The 24,865-nt window shown below is 41.7% G+C and overlaps 1 protein-coding gene across 3 annotated transcripts in view; it reads right to left on the bottom strand.

The window, feature by feature from the left end:
- kat6a (lysine acetyltransferase 6A) overlaps positions 1–20,466 on the bottom strand; it is a 35,840-nt gene extending 15,374 nt beyond the window's left edge. Inside the window, exons 1-5 of one of the 3 annotated variants that reach the window (XM_023343172.1) lie at positions 20,304–20,466; positions 18,354–18,672; positions 17,228–18,236; positions 3,321–3,429; positions 1,508–1,623 (exon numbers count right to left, since the gene is read on the bottom strand). In XM_023343172.1, coding sequence (XP_023198940.1) covers positions 1,508–1,623; positions 3,321–3,429; positions 17,228–17,908 — 906 coding nt within the window. In that variant the 5' untranslated portion in view covers positions 17,909–18,236; positions 18,354–18,672; positions 20,304–20,466. Of the gene's footprint in view, positions 1–1,507; positions 1,624–3,320; positions 3,430–17,227; positions 18,673–18,761; positions 18,816–20,111; positions 20,276–20,303 lie in introns of those variants that run through there. The other 2 variants (XM_023343170.1, XM_023343171.1) reach the window with 2 other exon arrangements.
- Between the last annotated feature and the right edge of the window lie 4,399 nt (positions 20,467–24,865).

Raw genomic sequence — 24,865 nt, 5'->3', positions numbered from 1 at the left:
TAACCATGACAATGTCCTTGTTCGACACAGTATAAGTATTTATAATAATAATAATTATTGAGGACACATAATGTCACCTCACAACAATAAAAATACATAAAAATAAAAATACATAAAAATAAAAAAAATCCAAAAAAATAATAAAATAAATAAAGAGATCATGCAAATGCCTGTTTGAACGTAGCGCGTTCAGCCGGGATTTAAAGGTCCTTTGAGTGGGGAATGTGGACGTTTATTCTAAATACTATAATGCTTCATGTCCATAAGGCGCATTCACAAACTCGACTGAAGAACGACTGCAGCTGGACCGGTACCGGTACCGCACGGCTCTTTTGCTCAGAGCTCCAGGATGATCAGTCTGAGTAATCTAAACGCTCATAAACCATTATCAACATTTCCCAGCTGATCGATATGATCAATCGCTCCCTCTGAATCCTTCCATTGGCGATGTTGTCCATCAGAGCCAAAGCTCCACAATTACGTGGCTCACCTTAACACAGTTACTTATATACGTGTGATTGCATACGCACCTTGGTCACCTTAAAAATAATCAAACCTGTTGATTATTTTTAATCAGCAGCTTTGAGTTAATCTGCTGATCCAATTTCAGTGAGAATGAAATGACCCCACAGGTGCATTCCATGCGCTGCGGCACACGGACCAATGCGTTACATCTTTATGAGACAAGAACTGAGGAAAAGTACTATTTACATTCAAGCGAGGTTTTCACATACTTTTATTTTTATTTTCTTTATTTTGTGTGCGTTGGCTTATTGTCTGAGGATAAATGCGGCACAGTTTCATTGTTTACGTTTAAACAATAAAATATTAAAATCATGAAAAGCAACGGGTTTGATGCTTCTTGGTCTAGATATCACAGAATGCCGTCAGATTTCAGTGCATGTAGGTGAGTTTTGACGCTTTGCAGTTTGATATTGTCCACAGAAAAAGTTTGCATGGTTGCTGCACATTTTCATGGCAATTAAAAATTGTGCGTATATTTACACAAACTTTGACGCAAAGTTAATTTTTATACATGCCGACTTGTGCGTAAAATATGGCGCCGCACATTCTTTGTGCGTACGCACGCTTTATGCATGAGGCCCCTGGAGTTTTGGAGCCAGATCGCCCAGAATTAGCTATACAGTTCTCCTTTTACTACTAAATCTTTGCTCATAAAGTCAGTCTGGTTCCACCTTTAGAGCTAAACTCTACACAATAGTGCATGTGATAACAGAAAAAAATACCTGAATATTCATACAGAGGAGCCCATTAAAACTGCTACCCTGATATGTAAAAAAACTTGTGAATTTGGTCGCAAGCTTTGAGACATCCAAAATAAATTATTTCATCAAACGCCGCCCCTCTTCGCACGACGGAGGAGAGAAACGAGAGGAATCGCTCGGTGCCGCAGATCAGCCCATCTGACGCTGAAAGTGAAGAGGAGCGCGCTGAGGGGATGCCGCCTGTCTGGCTGCCAGTCGGCCATGTTTGTTCCTCCACTCACCGCATTCTTCCCCTGATCCTGACAGCTGCTGCAGGTCTTGCATTCGATGCACTGCCACCACAGAGCTTTGACTCGTGCCGTGAGCTCTGGGGAAAACTTGAGGCAGGACGGGTGGCCTGTAGGAAAACACACACAGACACAGAAACAACTGCATCAGCATCACACACTGATTTCTGGTTGCTGTGACTGACAGCTCTTGACACAGATGAATGATTGTAAAAAATATATATAAGATGAAGAGGGGTGGGACAATTCTGGGATTTGAAAGCCGTCGGCGGATCAAACTTAGCTGCAAAGTTAGTGATCAGACCTGAACGACAATCTGTCAGAGCTGAGGGAAGCGGAGAATCTTTTTTTACATCATGTGAGGACTGTAAGAGTGAAACTAGATTGATTTGCTTCAGATAAACAGGAAACTTGTATTCCTGCTGCGGGAAACGGATTGTTCAACTAGAAAACTGATGGAAAGTTTTGAAGTTTGTGCAATTAACAGTACTGTTAGCGACACATTAAAATATTAAAGCCCTCGGAGGCTTGCGATTGGCTGACTGTGACTAGAGGTGGAGATTACTGATGCCGTCAGTTCAGAGGGAAAAGCTGAGAACTGCTCCACTGACAGCTGAGAAGCCAAATATAAAAACATATGGAAAGATTCATTTACACCCCTGGTAGAAGGTGTGTGTTAAAGTAAATTAATCCGCGTCACCTCACTGGAAAATAAAAAGCAGATTTTTATGTCTCTACATTGTTTAACTGGCGGGAATAAACTTCACTGTTAGGATAGAGCTGTTTAAAAACTCAAAGGTTTTATGGAAGCAGACAGATTTCGAGTCCTGCCAGCCATATTCGCCATGTTTTGCATCATTACTCTGTTGAATGATGAACCTTTTTCAGCTGCAGATTCCATCAGATTTTTGCTTTACTGCTTTTTCTGAGGCTTATTGATCTTAGGAAGAGAAACAGCCCCACAGCATCACACCTCCTGCACCTGGCTAAACAGGTGGTGCTTTTCTACAAACATTTTCCCTTTGTTTCAAACTTGAGCTATAAATAAAGGTTATTTTAGCAATCAATTATAATAATCAGATCAAAAATAAAAATTGAATGCTCTCTAGATTTTTTTATTTAACCATGTGAGCCTTTTTTTATGAAATATTAGAAATACTTGCAAATAAAGAAATACTTTAACTGATTTTTTTAAAATAAGAAAATAAACATTTTATTCCCTAAAATGCAATGACATAGCATTTATTGAATTTGAATTAGGTGAGTATAAAACATTACACTTGAGGAATTTTGGCTGAAACATATTTACAGACAAAGGCGTTTTATCTTAAATGCAAAATGCGTGTGTATTTTGTACAGTTCTGTTGCAATTACTGCTATGAGTATGCTGTTCTTTCAGCAAATAGCCTTTTTTTGAGTCAGTTAACAATTAATCGATTACTAAATTAGTTGACAATCGTTTCACTAATCGATTAATCAGATTAATCGTTTCAGTCCTACATCAAATCCACCTGGGAAGTCTGTTGCTGAGACCAACATTTATTTCACTGATGACCTGATAACTTTTAAACATGGTTGAAAGTTTGTTCCCCCCACTGAATAACGGTTTCCGTGTGACATTATGCACGTCTTAATCAGAGATCCCAACAGATCTGTCTTGAGTTTTGCCGTGTAGTCCAGCTTCAGAAAGCAACCCAGAGTCCATACATACTTCAGCCCATAATGGTTTTAAAAACTTTTATCTGAATAAAATATTTGACACCCTTTACTTCCAACGTTAAAATCAGGAGTTTGAACCTGCACTCACCGCTGTTGCCGCAGTCGGCGCAGGAGATGAGCTCCTCCGGCTTCTTGTCGCGGTTCTGCTCCTTGGTCCCCAGACAGAAGCTGCAGATGGGGATGGGCTCCGCCACGGGCTGCAGGAAGGACACAACCGTCTGTCAAATTAACGGCTTCAAACGAAAACAACACCGAGGCCTCGCGTCCCGCCACGGTCAACGAGCGTCGCCGCATATATTAGCGAGCTAACGGCGGGCTGAAAATCACACAGACGCCGCAGAGCGTGTGTCTGTGTTTGAGCAGCTAGTTCAGGGTGATGAGGAGCGTGAGAGCTGCCGTGACGGCAGAGATTGTATTATTTATGTGGCGCCACCATGTGTCGGAGTCTCTGCTGATCACAGGACGGTGGTTACGCGCCCTTGACCGACACTGTTAGCTGAAGTGGTTTAGGTGGGTGTTTCTGACCGCAGAACGTCCGCAGCTGGGGAGGCACAATGACGAAACTTTAAAATGTACAAGCAAGCATAAAACAATGGGGAAAAAAAACCAGAATGATGTATGACCAGTGATGGTGGAAGGAACTGCAGGTGTACTTTTACCTCAGAATAGAGGACCGTCAAAAGAGAGTTGGTAAGGCTGGTGTGTGTTCAGCTTAATGTGATACAGGAATGTAACCAGTTTGGTGCAATCAACTGAACTTTAGGGTTATAAATGTTATAAAAAGAGAATCCACACTGGTCTACTAAAATGTTGTTCAACTTTGACAGTGGTGATAGTCATGTTTTATTGGCCCTGGCTTATGTTTAGCAAGGTTCCCTCAGAAAACTTGCAAAACTTTCAAATGTTTAAAGTTGACAGGAAATTTGAAAATATCACTTGATATTATGTTTTACTGAAAGATTGGAAGATGAATACCTGAACACCAACTATAAAGTCTTAAAAAATGCAAACATTTTAAACAGACTTAAGTAAATAAGCAATGCTCAGCCTGGTGGTCCCCCAGGCTTGTAACACACTGGGGGAAAACCCTGTTTATTATGTTTCTCATCCAGTTTTATTTCAACGTATTTTAGCGCTGCATAATTATTTTTAGAACTGCAACTAGTGATTGTTTTAGTTATTGATTAATCGATTATTCTGGCGATTAATTGTACAAAAAGGTTGGCACAGATTTTTCATTTAAGTCTGTTTTATACAATATTAGAAATGCATTAAAAGATTAAAGTAAACTATTGCATTCTTTTTATAAATAAGAAAATGAACATTTTATTGCCTAAAGTGCAATGACTGCATTCTTTTAGTGCACGCTTGAGCATTTGTAGCAAAGAGTGTAGCTAAAAAAAAATACTTCAACCTGTGAAATGCTTATCAATACAGTGCAGGGCTGATCAATTGACTATATTATGGTTCAACCAATTAATAACTGGATAGTTTTACATAATTTGAACCGGGTGAGGCTTGAATTATGCCACTCGAGGAGGTTTTGGGTAGAACATATTTACAGACAAAGACTTGTTTTTAGCCTTAAATGCAAAATGCATCTATTTTTGTACAGTTTTGGCTTAATTACTGCACAGAGTGTGTTGTTCTTTCAGCAAAATGGCCATTTGTAGAATCGATTAATTGATTACCAAATTAGTTGACAATTATTTCTAGAATTGATGCATCATGATTAATCAGATTAAACATATCAGCAGTAATAAAAAAAGGCAATAATTTTAGTGATCATAGTGAAACAAATGATCGCTAATCACGTAGTAAGTAGAAAGGAAGAAGTCTGGATGAAACTGTGTGGCGATTGGAATCAGTTGATTTTTCAGCTCGACTGAAAATCTGAAACCTGATGCAAACAACGAGTCGTGTGCAGCGTAGCTGTTGCTGAGGAACGACGACTAGAAGTTAGCAATGTTAAAATCGAGTCAGGGGAAGCACAGAAAGGGAACAGGCTAGTTGGGACAGCAGACTTGTCAACTTTGGAGTGGTTTAGTCTAGGGCTGAAACGATTCCTCAAATGATTCGAGTACCTCGATTATTAAAATTCCTCAAGGAAAATTTATCTGCCTCGAAGTGTCGTTAAACTCCGTTTTATTATGTAGAGCACCGTGTTCTGCCGGATCATTATCTGTGGAGGGCAGCGCTCTTACTTCTGCCTATGAGTTGTTGTGAAGTGCTAGCAGCATGGTGTTGAACTGTGCAAGAGTTTGGGGGAGAAATAAGGATTGTTGAATTTTACGGCACGGTGGTTGGACTACGACAGCTTTTGTGGCGTCGGAATCACGTTGTCACGGTTTTGGAGCGAACAGTAGGAATGGCGCTGAGAAAGAGAGAGAGATATTCCTCGGATAATCGTAAAAATATTCTATAGAGTATTCGATTACTAAAATATTCTTTTACAACAGCCTTAGTTTAGTCCTGATTTTAAAATAGTAACACAATGGAAGAAAGTTCCAGAGTCTTGGAGCCTCTTAAGAACGTCTCCGTCTAGAAAGAGGAACTATCAGTGGGGCATCAGACTCAGGGGCCCCATGCTGGAGATGTATGGATGCTAGCATCCTCTGATATAACCCGGTGACTACCCGCGAAGAAATTCAGGCGTAACAGAAATAAGGGTTCACACAAACAGTTCTTGTAGCTTCTAAAGAAAAATCAGAACTGGCAGGTTACCGCTTTACAAGACCTGGAAATTAGATATAATATTCAGATTTTTGCATATTCGGAGAGACTAAATGTGAGCAGATTGTTGCGCCGAACTTCAAACACAAGCATAATACCCTGCAATGTAACACTATTACTTGCTGTTTTCAGTAAACTGCAAGTGAAGATCTGCATTTAATCCAATACGCTCCATGTGGGCAGACCTCAAAAACAAAGACTCTTTATGAGCTGAAAGTGTCATGGAAAGGGGAAAAAAAACTATTTTCAAAGTCTAAAATTAACCCCAGTAGAAAAATAATCATAAAAAAAAGAAGAAGAAAAGAGAGTTGATAAATTCCTGTCCAGCTTGTCAGACAGTGAGCATCCGTGTAAGAGAAGCAATAAAGATGGGAAAAATAGAAGAAAATAAGCAAGTCTCAGACCAGCTGGTTTTCTAAGGCTCAGCTTTGTAGCCGAGCAGCAGAGAGAGAAAAGGCCCGGGCGAAAACAAGTTGCATGACATCTGGGCCAGTGCTTGCTAACAGCCGTGTGGGGGAAAAGCTAGAAACAAAGGGAAGGAAACGTCTTCAACAATCTGGCGAGGCTGGAGTGAAGCTTTTTGATCGCTTCACTTTTATGTTGGTCCGATTCCCACAGTTTGACTGCAAACATCTCACGCTGGAGGGGAGGAAGGCGCTTCTGTTCCAACAAAAGCAAAAGGATTCAGACTATGAGAAGCTAAAAAAAAAATAATAATTAAAAAAAAACACGACAAGAGTCCCAAAACTCCTGCAGCTTCAAAAACCGCTACAGTGACGGTAGAAATTATAAAATGGAGCTGTTTTTAGTAAGTATTTTTGTAATCAGCCTTCTTTAGCCACTTTTAACACATTTAAAGTTATTTAACACAAAGCCTAAATTGCATAGAACTATTCAAAAATCAAAAACATTTTCCATATTTGCTCTTAAACAAAATTCTTCTGAGACTGTGACAAATACAGTAGCTGCTAATGCCTTTGCTCAGACTCCTTTATGAGGCTTATGAAACCAAGACACCAAGCGTGTTGTTATCTCACACAGTTTCAGTTGTCATCTGCAACAGGAAACGGAGACGGCAGTAAAAGCTCGGCTGGATTTACATAAAAGAGAAAGTTTATTTTAATTTGAATTCTGTAAAAGATCATCATGGGTTTGTTAAGACGTCAGCAACCTGCGGTCAATCGATCCCAACGCCCGACTAGCAGACAGCAGCTTTGGCAACGGCCTGAGACGAGACGGAAATGTCTCGCCGAATTCTAGTAGTTGCCGTGTTGAAAGCAATTTTTAATGCATCATTTTGTGCGATAAGAGCTAATCAGTGTTGATAACTGTGAGGTAGAAAGTTTTGGGGCTGCATCTAACAATTATTTTTGTAATAGATTATTCTATGGCAACTTTTTTCAATGCGATTAATCAATGAATTAATCTGATCACTTAAATTAATCAATTAACTCAATTAATCACTGATTAATCTGATGATTTAGTAATCTAATTTAATTAATTGAATTAGAAAAATTGGCAACTTCTGGGTTGCATTGCAGTCCAATGCAACCCAGAAGTGCGGGAGTGCTGGGTTGCATTGGACTGCATCGGGGGCAGATTTTGGCACAACTTTGGCAAACGACGGCGGAACGTGCCGACAAAGTCACATCAAATTCGTTTTGGCTGTTCCCGTTGGAATCGCATTCAAAAAGATTGGACATGGGCGTGCCGTGGCGGCGTAGTGGTTAGCGCGACCCATGCTTGAAGGCCTTGAGTCCTCGACGCGGCCGTCGCGGGTTCAACTCCCGGACCCGACAATATTTTGCCGCATGTCTTCCATCCTCTCCTTCCCCCTTTCCTGTCAGCCTACTTTCATATAAGGGACACTAGAGCCCACAAAAGACCCCATGGAGGGGTAACAAAAAAGAAGAGATTGGACACATGGACGTGACTCAAAAAATAAATAAATAAGAATCAGTTTTGGGAGTACACATTCATTCTAACACGTCTGTCCTGGTAACTAACCTCAAAACAAAAATAAAAAATCAGATTTGATCAACATTTGCCTGCCGTGTGAACATAGCCTTAGCGACTCTGCAGACAGAAAAATAAATAAATTGGTATCGGTTGTAACTGAAATCAGCAGGTCGGGCTTTATAAAGTTTAGTGATCGTCCAGAAAATTGCCATCGGTACACCACTACTGTAAACATATTCACAACCATCCCTAAATTATCTGATCCAGCTTCTCTTGATGGCAATGTCTTTCCTTTCTTCCAGTTTACTTCAACTTCCATTTTCTGTCAGTCCATCTAACTACTGTGAATTTTACAGTTGCAAAACTAAGAGATATTACTGCTGCACATTTACCAGAACTGCAACATCGTTGTACACAATATAAGAAAACTTGCGTGGCCTGTACTAAACGTGAGTTTGACAGACAACTTGCTATCTGGGGCAAGGGATGGATAACATGCCTGAAAATCATATCACAATATAAGCATTTCATTTCAAATCGTTGGATAATTATTGATTCGCTTTTTGTGTTAAATATTGGAAATTCTTCCAATTTTTAACATTCCCGTTTTATCCAGTTTTCACTCAACATAGTTGTTTTATTTTTAAGCAGCTATGAGGCACTGTGCTGCAAGATACTGAACAAGTTGTTGCTAGGTAACCAATGAGCAAGTTAGTTGGTACCACCTAGCCATGACAGGTTGAGAGGCTTTCCTCTGCCTACACCCCCCAGAATGCTGTGCGGTTCTACCTCGGAGTTATTGAAAATTCTATCAGATGCATTATCTATTGATATTGATCAAGTGCCTATTGCGATATATATTATTGACTTACTGTCCAGCCCTATCTGTGGTCTATGTTTGCTATAAACCCAAAGCAGAAAGACATCAACATTGTTTACTTTTTATTGCAAGAATAAAGAGGAAAAATTATCACAGTCACCAGTATTATTACCCACATTCCCCCTGACATCGCTCAGCCCTACTGTACATGGGTTCCGATGTCGTTGGAAGGTAGCAGGCTTTAGAGTCAAAGGTGATTTAAACGGAAGCAAAGTTCTCCAGAAAACCTCAAAATGTCAAAATATGAAGAAATCAAAGTAACCAAAATTGCATAATTCCGTACAACGCATAGATTCTGTTGGAAAAAAACAAACAGTGGATTAATACCTGAGAAACTCATTAAGTCTTAAGATAGTCTTTGTCCAAACAGTGCAGCAGCAAAGAAGCAGGTAGGCACGTTGTTTTGGCTGGGAAGAGACAGGGACAAGAACTTGATTTATTAGGTTCATTTCCTTCTGACTCAGGCTGCCTGCAACACACACACACACACACACACACACACAGTCCGTTACACCTAATGCAGCACAGCACCTGAGAAACACAGACAGGGACGTGGTGAAAGGAGGAAGAGGTAAACACACAGCGGAGGAGGAAGGAGAAGGATAAGCAGCAGCTTAACAGTGAGAGGTTTCGGGTATTTTTAAAAAAAAATTTCCAGCCCCAATAGTGAAGAATATTAAACTACAATCCTGCACTGGGGCGCAATTAGACTGAAAACTCTCCATATGATCTTAAAACATTCTGAAAATAATTATAGAGCTCAACAGAACAAAGCTGTGGAGCAACACAAAGCCACAAGATGGGGAAAAAAAAGAAAGAGGGAACGCAAAAAAAAAGAAAAAAGCAAGAAAATAAAGAGAGACACGGAGAGGAAACAAAAATAACAATCCAGAGGGCAAAAAAGGGGGAAAAAACAGAGAAAATCTGCAGCAGTGGCAGCCTGGGTATGACCAACACCTCGATCATTCCTGACATTTAACCCCTTAAACGTCGCAAAAGTGAGCGTCACCTCGGCTACAACTGGGTTCAGATTACAGGCTGCTACTGGAAATTAATCCCCAGCAGATACTTACAATAAAAAAAAAAGCTAATCCTGCTTCAGTGGCAGGGATACAGGAGCTACAAAAACACATTCCTCCTGAGAACTGCTCCTCCTCGTTTCAGACTTTTTCTACCCTGGCTGCCAAGACGGCCGTTAGCAACACGACGACACTCCGGAGATTTCTCACTGTCACCGTTTCTCATGGCCGACATTTCTATGAAGGACTGTGAAAGCAGAGGTAAGGATTTTCAGGAACCGAATTCCTCCTGAATTCACGCCTCGTGGTGACGGCTAGCAGCTAGCTAGTTCTTCAAAAATAGCGCCTTAACTGACTTCAAAACCCGTCTGGCAGGTAACTGGTTTTTCTTCAGAAACACACGCCCAGGTGGAAGCGCCAGGTGAGCGTGACCCGGTCCGACCCCGCCTGACTCAACCGCCCACGGTGTGTCTCGAAAGCGCTCACGCCCCTGTGCGCATGTCTGGTGTTTGGGATTTTAAAAAATAAAAAAATAAATGTAATTTTCAAATGTTTTCCATCGGTAATGTGATGTTAATATTTTAGAATTCAACAGGAAAATAAAGAAATAAAAGGAGGGTCAACACAATGTCAGTCACAATAGAAGTTATGTTAGTAAGTTTATCATAACTTCAGTTTTGCCATTACTTCCACTTTGATTTTTTTATTTTGTCACTTTGTTGACCCTCCTGGGCCACCGTACTTTTCTTCACACTGCATAGATCACAAAATTGTGCAGTTTCTAATAGCAATCGTTTTACACTTGAAAGAAAAAAAAAAACTATCTCAAAGGTAGCTTTTCAGCAAAAAGTCAAGACTTATTTTAAATAAATAATTCTTGAGTATAGATTAAAAAAAAAGATAAAGCACCAGTTCACAGGCAGATTTCTTTAACTTAAAATGAGAAAAATGCCTTCTAAAGCATGAAAAAGTGTACATTTTTTTATCTATATTCAAGAATTATTTACTTGAAACAAGATTACATATGTTGAAAAGTTACCTTTAAGTTAGTTTTGCCTCATTTCAGATATCTGCACTAGAAATTAAACCAAAATTAAGATTTTGTGCTTTTGCAGAGCAGAGAGAAGTAGATATTTTTATTGAGGTGAATGACTTTGGCCCCAAAAACCTTCAGGTGTGATGAATTCTCTTCTTTTTTTTAAAATCCAAATTAGCAAAATAATGACAAGATGAGCAGAAAATGTTGTTTCCTCAAGTCCAGAATCCAGTTTTCTGTTAAATTGTTCAAAACAAAATCATATTACATTTAGAAAACATCCTAAATTGATTCATCATGATCTCTGCATGAGCGATGATGTTTTAAAAGGTTTTTCATTTTGGGAGTATTTGCAGCTAAATGTTATATATAGATGTTGCAAACTGGGATGAGAAGTTACAGAAAACACCAAGCTGAGCTCCAGTATTCCCCGCTAAAACAGAAGCTTAGAAAAAGACAAGAAAAGAAAGAGAGAACAACGAGGAAAAGAAATAATAGAAGAAAAACAAAAGTCAAGATGGACACACAGCAGAGTAAACCTAATCATTGACAATCTCAAATTCCTGTACGGCAACCAGCTTCCAGGCACTGTGTAACTTCATGAAATATCAAACTCCCCTGTCTTCCATCAGCTCTCCATAAAAACATTAACTCTATATACATAAATATCTATGTAGAGGTTAGCCAGGGAGCAGAAATCTTAACGACAGCATCAAACGGCTGGCCGGCCTCCAGCCGTTACTTCCACAGCTGCTCCACACATTGGCTAGCTGGACAGCGGCTCTGCTGCAGACACACGCTGCCAATGCCAGATGCCGCTCACCGACTGGTGAGCTCAAGGTAAACGCTCCCCGCTGGGTGATCATGCTAGAGGACTTCCATTTGTCTCTGCACCGCATGGGATTTTCTTTGACTAGGCCACCGTTTTGATCCAAGCCACCCCGGCGTAGCTCCGGATGTATGCTTAGGGTCCGTTTCCTGCTGGAAGATGAGTCTCTGGTCTAGTCCAAGTCTTTTGCTTCATTCTTAAATACTTTGTATTTAGCACATAAAAATCTATATATTAATGTCTGCAGTTGCGAGCTAACAGAACGAGGGGAAAATAGCAGAGAGGTTCTGATACTTCTGCAATGAGATGTTAACAAGAAAATAAATGTTTTCCTTTCTTTAAAAAAAAAAAGTAAAGAAATTACAAATGACAGAAAATATCAGAAAAACTTGCTTTCATTTCAATCATCCCTTATGGGAAATGACATGGAATCAAAAGTTCTAAGAAATACCCTCTATAAAACACGACTGTAGGCTCCGGGCAGAAAATTAGCCTCTGACAGGGGAGCACCGATTTACAGGCTAGTCTACTTATCAGTGCCGATTTCCTTAATTTTGGGAAATCGGTGATCAGCCAAAAATCTGCAATCGGTGCACCCCTCGTTTCTGAATTTTAAAAAAAAAAACATTTCAGAATGGAATCTCTAGACATTACAACTGGATTTACAAATGCGAACAAAATCCCAACGACATGCTGCAACTGCAGCAGAAGCCGGGAAAGAAAACACGTCACAGTAGTAAAAATGTACCGGCCAATCAGCATTCGCCATGAGGATGCGACAGCTCCTGGAGCTGGGGATACGGTAGCCACCGAGAACGAAAGAAATATTACATCGGGGGAAGGTTAGTGGGACGGTTTGGGAGGTGTGCGCAGCGAACGCGTCGGGTTTTTCACACGTCCTCGCCGTGACACGGCCTGGCTACGGGGAGAACTCTGGTTCACCCCGCTCCAGCTGTTAGGGAGAGGGCAACCGGCGGGCAGGAAGGCTGCCTTCACCTACTGTGATTGGATGAACAATATCAACACACACGCTAAAGTACATAACCATACACACACACACAGCTGAACGTTAAGCCCGTCCCACCTAATGGCTGCTCAGGGAAGCAATGAGCTTTGCCACCTATACATCCATGACCCCTAGTTGACTTCCCTCACCCATTTCTCTCCCCCTTCATGACCTGGCAATGGCACCCTATTAGGGGAGCCAGAAATAGGCTCTGGGATCCCGTTTGAATAGCACGCCCCCGATGCAACCATCAGCTGCAACCGAAGGCACAAATCTCCCCACAAATGGGGTCAAAGCTAGTGCTCAGCCATTTGTTTTGATTTCCCTCCACTCGCCCTCTCTCATTTCTTTCCCCTGGAAATCATATCTGCCAGCGATCATGCGAGGCGATGATGCGCCAGTAGAGCGCCCAGCGAAGCAGAGTGTACGGGTTGGGGGGAGGGAGGAGGGAGTGATTACGCAACAGCAATCTCTGCCTTTATTTGTGGTGCACAGTTTAATCTTTTTGACACATATGCCGCTCACACCGGCGGCGCGGGCGCTAACCCACGCCGAGTCGACGGCGATGCTGGGAAAACACAACGGAGCGGCGACAAGAAAAACGATCAGATTGACTCGAATGCCAACGTCCGGAACGCTGCAGCAATTTTGTGATTTTCTCTGAAGGCTGAAGGGCGCCGGAGGAATGACTGACTTTTGTTTCATTCTGGAGAGTATCTGGTATTTTGGGGATGTTTGATAGTGAATAAGGAAATGAATCCTAACAGGGACCTGAAGATATTTAAACTTTATTTTAGTGGGTAATATCTTTCAGAGCCATTTATAAAAGGAGTGTTGGTTAAAGGCGCACCGATTGGAATTTTCTGGTCGATCGCCGATTTTTAAAAAGCCTGACCAGCTGATTCTAACTTTGGTTGATACCGATTTTTTTTATATATAACTTGTGCTGTCAGGTAGACTTAAAAAAATAAATAAAACCAGCTCAGTTTGAGTATTTTTTTTTCTTTGAAATACACAGCTTTGTACAATCGTTTCAAAGTCCTTCTACTAATGATAATTTGATGTTGATGTGTGAAAAGATGAAGTATTTCTATTAAGTATCACCAAAGTATAATTTCACAACATGCTCGACATTCTTCACTTTAACTGTTGTTTTGTGCTGGAGTTACTGTTTTGCTCTCTTAATATGAGTTTAATCTTGTAATTAAAGATGTATATATTAGCTTCTTCCTAATATTCAGTCATAAAGTTGAAATAAATAGAAACTTTAAAACACATTGGTCAAAGAAGACAACAGGCCTTAGACTCACTGAATTAACCAATAAAAATCGATTTATCACCCAGCCCAGACTTTACTGTCGCAGAGATTGGTTTTGAATGCAAATCTCGGCCAATAGGCCAACATTTAGAAAATTGGGGCCAATCAACCGGTTGATCGGTGCACCCCTCATATCAGTGTGTATGTTCTGTGAGAACCAAAGCGTACAGCTTGTGTACATAACTTTTGAGCCAATCTGCTCACTTTCAGCACAGTTTCACACCCAAAAGCAAAATCCTGTAACAACTTGTTGATTCGTTGAGTTTATTTTTTATAACTGCAAACCAGCATATTAAAAGTACAAACGCATTACTTAAACTAATGTTTGCCTGTCCGGCTCCAGAGAAACGGGTCGCTCTCCGTTTTCCCCTAAGAGAGTCACCATGTTGGGCTGACCCTGCGTGACCCGCGGCCTGCTCTCTGGGCTAATCCTCTCGTCTGGGTTTGCGCGTGCGGCTGTTGGCATCTTCACCGTGTTTGGCACCCCGGATCTTAGACAAAGCTCGCAGTGAGCACTGGTAAGGTCGACGACGTCTGGGTAACGGGCCGATAGCGGAAAGCGCTCAGGTAGATTTAAGACGCGGTATCTCGGGGTAACGGGTGTGCTGAGGTTAGCAGACGGCTGCTCTCTCTGATCAGGTTACAGAGGTGGGTGTGTTCCCTCTCTCCTCTGTCGCCTGCATGTCTGCCTCCCCCCCTCTTGTTCTGTCTCCCTCACTTTCCTCTCCCTCCTTCTCCTTTCAGAGGCCAGAAGCTTGCATCATCCAGGCCTCGCCCTGTGGCTCTGCTACACGCCACCTCCTCTTTTCTCTTTCTGGTCCGCGTTGCTTCCCTTTTCCCTCGCTTCCCTTCTTTCTTCTTCGCATCTCCTGACAGATGCTGACAGGGAGCAGCCCTGCAGCTGGTCTGCGCTCGCTGCAGGAGGCTGGGAGCCACATGACTTTCTAAGCCTGACCTCATCTTCCTCTTTTAACGGGTGAAAACAAGTCTGCCGGCCGCGGACGAAAAACAAACAAGGCATACCTGTGAAGACATTACTCACGCGCCTGTCTAAAAAAGAAAAAGAAAAAGAAAAGCCAACAATATGGCAGTGGAATAAAACTTTTAAAAATACAGATTTGATACCAAACGATTTGGTGTTGATGATTCACGTCCCAGTTAAACTGCTTGATTTTTAAATTACTCAAAATTATTATGTGAAAACTGGAGTTGACTTTTTGGCAAAAAAAAAATTTTTTTTTTAAAAGTCGATATCCCCTGACTTCAAACGACAAATACGTTTTAAAAGCCTGACCTCTTTAAAGTTGGTTTTGCAGATCAGGCTCATGTTTTTGACCCGGTTGTATCCAAACCGAGTCATCCTGTTTGGTTTAAACCAGAAACTTTTACCACACGAGCCGTTTTTGCCCTCGGTCCGGCTAAACCAAACCTGTGTGGAGCCACAAATGTTAAATAACCTTTCATAAAAAAGATGGAAACATTGTCTTCTATCAGATGTTGATGTTAGTGGAAAATGGTTGAAACAAAAGGGAAAAAAAACTCTTAATTTTGATGAGGAAAAAAAATGGTATGCCCGATATAACGGTATTAGCATTGGTATCGGCAGGTATTAGCAAGGATTTTAAGATATCGTATTGGTCTGATAGATAAAACTGCTATAAAACCGATATTAACATATTAACCGATACATACTTCCATCATGCCGTCATTTGTTTTTGTGAGGAAGAGGATGAGGTCACGTAATAGTGACGCAGCAAAGGATTGTGGGGAATTTTACTGAAGCAAAGAAGCAGTGAAGCAGTGGTGAAGTTGTTTTTTTCCCCAGCTGTCATAGTAGCAGTAGTGAAATATATACAATATATACATGTACAGACTAAAAGTTTGGACACACCTTTTAATTCAATGAGTTTCCTTTATTTTCATGACTATTGACATTGTAGATTCACACTGAAGGCATCAAAACTATGAATAACACATGTGGAAATATGCACTAAACAAAAAAGTGTAAAACAACTGAAAATAGCCCTTATATTCTAGTTTCTTCAAAGTAACAACCTTTTGCTGTGATCACTGCTTTGCACACACTCTGCATTTTCTTGATGAGCTTCAAGAGGTCGTCACCTGAAACGGTTTTCACTTCATAGGTAAACCTGCCCTGTCAGGTTAATAAGTGGGATTTCTTGCCTTATAAATAGTCATGAAAATAAAGAAAACCCATTGAATTAGAAGGTGTGTCCAAACTTTTGGTCTGTACTGTATATATCGGTAAATATCAGTTATCAGCCATAACCCGAACAATATTGGGGAATATTGGCCCAAATTTTCAAATTGGTGCATGCCTAAAAATAAAACAAATACTTGAATATTACTAATAGTCATGTCATGCTGCTGTCAAAATTTAATGCAGGTTGTATTCCATACATAAAACTGCCAAAGTCTACATTTTTCCTTTTTTTTTATTTTCTTTTAAATTTGTTGGTCCTGCACTGTTTTAGCAAAATTATTAAGAGCTAAAATAGTGGTTTAAACCAACTGTTTTCAATGTTTATATCATAATAGTTTGACACCAGGAATAAAAATTGCTTTACAATTAGCTTGTTTCACTAAACTTTGCTTCAGTTATTAGCAATACTTATCTGTCCTTTAAAGCCCAAAAAGTTCAAGAGACTCAACAGATAAAATTGTAAAACGTAACAGTATGAGGCACTAAATAGACGTCGCAATAAGCAATAAATCGCGTGATAAATTAAAACAAGCTCAATAAATTTCATTTGAATGATTTATTTTTTCTCTTTTCTCTCACTTTCTAACAAAATCTGAATGATAAAAGTCTTCAGTCTGGTGATTTGGTCTCAACTATCCCTTTTTTTGAAAGATGATTTGGTTTACAGAGACTTCATAATTCATTTTATTTGTTGTTTCTGTTGTTTTCTTTATTCCTTTTGGATATTTCAAATGTCTTCCTGTTCCAGTGTTAAATATTCATTCGAATTTAAAGTTTGTTGAGCTTTGAGAATGTGTTTTTATATTATTATGCCATTGTGTTACTACATAATGGTCTCAAAAAAACCATATTATTATTGTCTATTGCAATAACTTCTGGAACAATTTATCGTCCAGCAAAATTTGTTGTGGTGGCCGGCCTGATGCTAACTGGTGTAAATCTGAAAGCAGTGGTGTTTACGTCTGGACTGAGATGCCTTTGGTGCCATTACCTTGTCCTTCTCATGAGGAAGCAGTCGAACGGGCGGCAGCGTTTCCAGAGACACCGTCCCAGTCCCGTCGTTCTGGCAGCCGCCGCGGCTCACCAGCTGGAAGGTCTGCCCCTGCTTGACCACGCGGCCGTGCGCCACCGCTCTCTTCAGAGCCACCCTCAGCTGCTGGTGGAAGAGGCCGGCTCCTATGGAGCCGCTGCTCGACAGGTAGGCCGCCACGTCCGCCTGGCACTTCAGGAAGCGCTCCACGTTTTTCAAGCTGGAGCCGCCGGGTTCGTGGAGGCCCTCCAGTGCCCGCTTGATCAGCTTGTTCCAGTCGAGTCCGGGTTTCTTGCCGGAGTGCGAATGAGACGTGCCGCAGGCGCCATTATTGCTGCCGCCTCCCGCTGATGCAGCTACACCACCTCCTGCGCCGCCGCTGCCTTTTGGCTTCGGCAGAGACAAGCGCCCAGGGTTGTCTGGGTCTTTGTAGGAGTTGAGGCCCTTGTTGGTGACCTTAAGGATGGTGCCGTCCTTGACGCTGAGCTCCAGCTGCTCCAGAACTGTCTTGCGGTCCAAACTGTGGGACATCGACACCGCATTGCAAATGCGCTCCTCCGACGGTCGCTGCTTCTGCTTCTTGACCTTCTTAATGGCCTCTAGGATCCATTGGGTGTAAACCGGGTTGGCCAGCTTCACCATAGCTGCGGCCTGGGCAGATGCAGTGGCCCAGAGGCCTTACTGCACGGACCACAAACAAAAAACAACAACAATAACAAAAATACAAATAAAAAAATTGATAACCGTGAGCCAAGTAAATGCCTGGCCTGCGCCGTAGCGCCGCCGCCTCTTCTTCGTCGTCAACCAGCTTACTATCCCTTGTCCTGGGGCCGCACAGAGAGTCCCTCAGAAGCTGAGTATGAGCAACGCGGAAAGGAGCTGTTGATCATAGCACAATCTCCCCCGAGCCGACCCGCTGCCTGGTAAAATACGGTCCACCTGCCGCCCGCTGCTAACCAGGTGAGCGTGCCTGGCAGGAAGCAGGAGGAAGTGGAAAAAGCAACAGATCTTTAGAAATGAAACTCCCACAGAGCAAAAAAAACAACAAAAAACAGGCTGATTTCTTAATTTAGGGGGTAGCGCTCACAGTCACAAAAATAAAGTCCTTCTTCTGTTAAAGTGTTAAAAAAGTCTGTGAAGCGGTGAAGTAAACACGTCGTAGTGCGAGTTGACAGATTCGATCCAGGTCTCCAGAACATGAGATTAGTGTTACAATGTAAAGAGAGGAAGGAAGCAGAATAGATAGCTCCAAATCCACGTTTTTTTTTCTTCTTCTCTTGTCTCCACTTGTTCTTCTTTCACTGATGTGGGATTCTCATCTGTGGAGTGGAGGAAGTTTCTCTCCACAGGGGAGAAGTCAGCTTTGATCACCTTCACGTCGACTGTGCCTCAACAGCTGATAAAAACTGTAGAAAACATTGAAGAGAAACAAATTGTCAGAAAACAGACAGGAAACGGGTAAAAAAAAAAATTATATATATAGCAACAGACCTACATGCAACTTCTCCTGATTTTGTTACCTGCTAGCTATTTCTTTCAAAAATGCAAAGATTCACCTTCTGTCAGGTATGTTTTTACAACAAGCATGCATATCCTGAATGGTGTTCGAAGTGTATGATTAAAGATGGTTAAAAGAAAAACAATAAATAAAGTTCTTAAGCAGTCTGAGCTACTATAACACGTCTGTTGGATCAAACCACACTGGCCACATCAAACTTACTCAAATCCCTAAGCTTCCTGCTTCTAATAGGCTTAATATATCCTATCCTATCCACTAATGGTTGTCCTGATGGAAAGATAGTACCGTTCACTTCCCCTGTGAGAGTGGTCAAGGTGTAATGCCTGATCGGTGTAAACAAAGCCATGCTTTCCTTTTCACATAAACAATTCAAAGCTGCGAGCGGAGCTGTGATACGTGTGAACATGCTAATTACTCAAAACATCGTCATTACGGGACAATACAAAGTATATAATTGAGTTTTAATGTGGCTAACGCTAAACGTCGCTTTATATAAAAGGTGCTGAATGACAGGGACAAATAAAACAAACGAAACACTCCTGAAACCTGGACAACCAGGTCCAGCCACCTGGTCAGCTGGGTTGCTAAATGTAAACACCATGTAGTCAAACGCGCACACAGCTAGCAAACATTAGCTCACAGGCTAGGTAAAAGAGCAACCAGAGTTTGTTGCATTGTTAAAGGGTTGTTATTATTACGTTGTGTTATTCAATTTTAATTACATACTTCCAGTCCGACACGTATTTACAAACAAGAGTCCCCCGTTAACCGCTGCTGTTTAGGAAGCTAACGCTGTAGCCCGCGAGCTAGCGTTACCACGGTGTTACTAACGTAACTCGCTAACCCGAGACGTAAACAGCATGTAACAAGAGAAAAGCTAACACTCCAGCGCAAAAAAAGACACAACATTCCCGCTTTGGTGGCAATTTCCAGCAACACAAATAAGACGAGGAATCCTCTTCTGAATGTCATGATACTAACGTGAGACTGCGGCCTTTATATAAGAGGCACAATGCAACTTGCAGACGGCCATCTCGGCTAGCGGGCAAGTGCAACACTGAAGGTATCTGAGCGGCGGACTCTGCAGCATTCTGCTACGCGGCCTAGTTCCCTGCACACAGCACGGGCGAACAGCCTCTGCCCGCTAAACACACCGTCCCTGCAAAGCGGGTCTCCACCTAAGCTGACTTCCTCCCTTCACCAACCGCTGTCTTGTGTCGCTCCAAGCCTGCGGTGAGGGGGAGAGACAAGGCCGCCACAGCGGAGCGCCTAGGCCTTTGGTTTCCCCTCCTCTCTTAGCCCCCCTCCACTCAGCCACCCACCCACCTCCGCGAGCACCATCCCTCCGTGCCCCTCTCTCCCGCTACCTCTCGCGGTTCCCCCTGAAAGCCAAAGCTGGTCCGGTTCTGGTTTCCGAGGGAAGCCCGGGTGAAGCTCACTCTGGTAGAAAAAAAAAAGACAACAAAAAAAAAAAAAACAAATCTCCTCAAACCCTATCCGACTTCCGCTGTTACTCACCGGAATTTCGTGTCGAGCCACTGCGAAGAAGGTGCCAGAACCGTGGGGAACGAAGACAACAACAAGGCTAAAAATGCAGCCAGAGGACCAGAGGCTCTAGAGCCGACGCCATCTTTGAGTGAAATAGGAGCACGGCTGTTGGGGGAGGGGGGAACAGTGAGCCGTCAGGCAGGGCCGAGGGACCGTCTGCATGGTGCGAGGCGCAGATCCAGAGGAAGAAAAATCCACTGCAAGGCGCGGGGGCGACGTGCTGTTGCTATGAGAGGGGTGTGGATAACGCTTGAGCACATGAAATGGAAGAAAGGGACAGATGGTGGTGGTGTTGGAGGGAGAATGAAAAAAAAAGAGAGAGATGGTAGGTGCTCATGCAGCAGAGATTCAAGGGAGCGTCTGCCTTTCTCTTAAAAGTTAACGTTAGAGGGTATTTAAAGATCAAAGTGAGACACACTTCCTCTCTGCAGTGTGTTGTAGAACCTGAGCATGTTTATTTAACTGGACTAATCAGATGTTGCAGTGTGCAGGTATTTCTTACAGTAGACATAATGGAGCATGTTATTTATCTGCCAGTGCAGAGTAGTTTGCTGATCCATTGCTGGTCACTGTTTTAGTATTTTTCCCTTAATGGGAAAAATAAATAATATATGCAAAATATCTACTACTGGTCCATCAAGGTATATTCAGAGATAATACACCCTATATTAAAATAATTCATGAGTCTTTAAAGCTGCCAGCGCGACATCAGATACAGTATCTGGTGGCAGGTGGAAGCAGCATAATGTAAAGGAATCTTATTGCATTTGAATCTGCGCTGTGCTCGATTTAATTGTAATACCCATCAAAGAACCCTCCAACTAATTCCATGTTATCTTCCTCAGTTTTGCATTCTGCTGTGTTGCACACAAAAATGGAACAACGGCCATTACTTGCTAACATACAATATTTATTGGGGGACAAATGTTTGTCTTCAAACATTTCTTACCTAAGATCATTTGCAATGTCAATCTGTAGTTGGGCAATGATGAAAATAAAAAAAAACTATATATAATACAAAGTGAAAATTTTGAGGTAAAAATATAACCCAATTAAGAAACTACAATAAAAAAAATAATGGCAGATAATACTCTTTGGGACCTTAAGAGAACTTGTATTCACACGGTACCAGTTATACCCTTACAAAGAAAAAATTGTTTAGGCTTGAAAGTTATGCTAACACATTCATCATTGAAAGCACATTTAATAATTAGCACTACTTGTGAGTTGAGAAAATAACATTAAATTTGGCCTCTCCTCTACTTCTATAAATCTTCTGAATGCAAAAACAAAACAATGGAAATGGAACAATGGTGGAAATGGGGCCTCTGAATGAAATTCTGCCCAGGGCCTCATGGAATCTTTTGCCAGCTCTGACAAACAGCTACATTGTATATTAAATATTTTCTCAGCCCAGACACATATCATTAGCTTGATACGGTTACAATGGACCTTACCAAGCTCCGCCCACAACCGACCTAGAAAATCCCACGTGACCGCAAGTCTCACAAACAAAGCCCCGCAGCGATTCGATTAGTTCATCATTTCTACCGGATTTTCACAATATATCAGTTACTACAATGGACAGAGGAACTAACCAGTTCATCTCATCTTTTTTGGATGACATAACGCACATTGTAGCCGCGCCACTATATAGAATGGGCATCAGCCAATGAAAAGCGGCCCAGGTGGTAAGGGGCCGCTTTACCACCTGGGCCGCTTTTCATTGGCTGATGCCCATTCTACGTGGTCACGTGCGTGGCCGTCTCACAAACACACTTAGCTTCCCGTTAGCTAAGTACAGCATAATGGCAGAACTGATACAACTTCTACACCTTGAAGCCTGTCTGCTACACAGTCTTACGTTAGCTAAACAGATCAATATGCAATGTGTCTGTATCTGACATACACTAAAGATTTTATTTTAGCAGAAAAGGCTTTGGACTAAACTGTTGCTCGTGTTAGCCACGTTAGCACCAAGTACAGCTAGTCAATCAACCATCGCTGTGTTCAGGGAAGCGCTGATTAATAATCGAGAAATAAATATCAAGCCTGGAAACTTGATATCGTAACGGAGTGAATGTTATGTTTTTAACATAATCTTTGTTCGTCTTGCGGGGCGCAGGTGGTTGCCACGGTAACAGGTGTGCTTAAACTACAAAGAGAGAGAGAGAGAGTAAAAAGGTAGGAGTGGTTTTGAGTTGATCACCTGTTCGGGTTATTTTACCTTTATTTACCTTTGCTGTGGTTCATTACAGCCGCTGTAGTTTCTAAACGTTGGACTAATTACCTCGTTGTTTACATCATTCACAACAAACATCAAATAGAACAAATACATTTCATAAAATTTTAACAAACAAATGGCTTCTACCGCGATAATTATGTGAAATGAAATTAATTATATCCCAACTTCAGAAGATTTGCCTTTACCTTTACAGAGCTCTTTGGTTCCTCCTATCAGTCTGTAGCTTCTCATATTGACGTCATCAAACCAAATGTCAGATCTACCATAACTGACTGACACCTGCTGGCCTCAGGTTTGCAACCAGCTTGTGACTGAGAAACCAGTAACCTCCTCCCAGATGATGACATGAACTGGTTAGTTCCTCTGTCCATTTAGTAGCTGATATATTGTGAAAATCCGCTAGAAATGATGCACTAATCGAGTCTTGTTTACATAGAAACAACGCGCCGCGAGGCTTTGTTTGTGAGACTTGCGGTCACGTGGGTCGGTTGTGGGCGGAGCTTGGTAAGGTCCATAACTCATAAGCTGTGAATATTGTACCTCAATATGTAAACGACGGTGTATTTGTCAACCTGTCTGGTGTTCAAGTTCTCTTGAGTACTCAACAGTTTCAGAGTTATATCTGGGCCACCTCTGCAAATAAATGATGAATACTTTAATGTTTTGCCCAGATTTAAAGCAAACACAACTGATGACATGTTTATTTTAATGAGGAATAGCACATGTACTACCTCTCAGAAGGGGTTAATCTGCTGTGAAGTCTGTAGTAAGAAATTAATCAATTGATCACATGATAAGTCAAAATTAACTTCAGAATTTCCATTGCTCAATATATTTTAAAAGGCAACTTTGTTTGCTTCCTTTTTATGTATTGTTTTTGGCTGTTGCGTTTTATTTTGGATATTTATTCAATTCCAGTTGTGGTGTGGAGTGTTCTTTTCAAAATTATTATTTTCTGAGGGTGAACTTGCATTATTGTTCTAATATATTATGCTTGAAAATAATCTCAAGACAACAATATTATCATTTATTGCGATAATTTCTGGAACAATTTAATCATCCAGTAAAATTTTAAATCATCACAGGCCTACTGTGGATACTGTAAGTTACTCTCAACTTATTAGTTTAATAAAATGCTTTAATCTTGACACCTGTTTTGGGGGAATCTGGCGGCATATCTTCATTTTCTATTACAGCGTAAAGCCAAACGCTCCCTCCGTGGAAATTAAATTATCTCGGGCTTTGTGTAAAATGATGTGTAGAGCAGTCCTCGGAGACGGATTACGGTTTCTTATAGGGAACAATTAGAGTTGATGTTTTCCCATGTTGGAAGTGTCTTGTGAGAGGGTGAGGCCCTGTCAGCGCAGGCGGTGATCAAATAAAAGCGGCTGAGGTCACACTTTACCTCGCTGTTTATCCCCCTCCGCTTCTTCGGGGACGGATAAATCACATCCAGGACCCTAATTATAATTAACGGCGGTGTTATTACAGAGATAAATAGTGTGAAGCGTTAACAGTCGAGCAGCTATTAGTGCACCTCCTGAGGACTCACGTTACGTTTAGTGTACACTAGGCGAGCCAACAGATGGACAATACTCGGGAGAAGCTCGCGCCACTACGACCGTGGTTGCAGGCCATGAATAAATAATACTGCGGTATCATGATCCGTGTTCACCGTCGCACCACAACGGACACGGGTGGTGGGGTGAAGACAGGGCCGGACCGAGTCTGTATGGGGACCTATGTAGGTTTTATTTGGGGCCCACCATACCAAAATGTCAACACCAAATACTTTATCGTTCCTAAGCTTTTTTTGTGAGTGCATTGTTTGTAATTGGCTTACATCATGCCGGTGTTGTTATCGCTATTGACTTTAAAAAGACGTTTTTTACGTTTTCGACATGCAGAGTGGCGTTTAAGTGTGTCGTATTAGTTTAAGTATTATCAGCTGATAAACAGTGAATTTATAGTAAACAAATTCACAAGTTTATATTTATTTTCCCAAATATAGAGGCTGCAGCCAACAGTAGGAAGAGATTAACGTACCATATATGTAACAACTAGAAGAACAATAGAACAGGTGTGTCAGTGATACATCCATCCATTTTCTTACACCCTTGTCCCTAGTGGGGTCAGGAGGGGTGCTGGTGTCTATCTCCAGAGAGACATTTTGGGCGAGAGGCGGGGTTCACCCTGACAGGTCGCCAGTCCGTCGCAGGGCAACACAGAGACAGACAGGACACACAACCTTGCACACACACACATCCATACCTAAGGAGAATTTAGA

This window comes from Xiphophorus maculatus, chromosome 12, assembly GCF_002775205.1.
Source record: "Xiphophorus maculatus strain JP 163 A chromosome 12, X_maculatus-5.0-male, whole genome shotgun sequence".
Taxonomy (NCBI): Eukaryota; Metazoa; Chordata; class Actinopteri; order Cyprinodontiformes; family Poeciliidae; genus Xiphophorus; species Xiphophorus maculatus.
The sequence above is the reverse complement of the archived record's forward strand: the minus strand, read 5'-3'. Positions and strand labels throughout refer to the sequence as shown.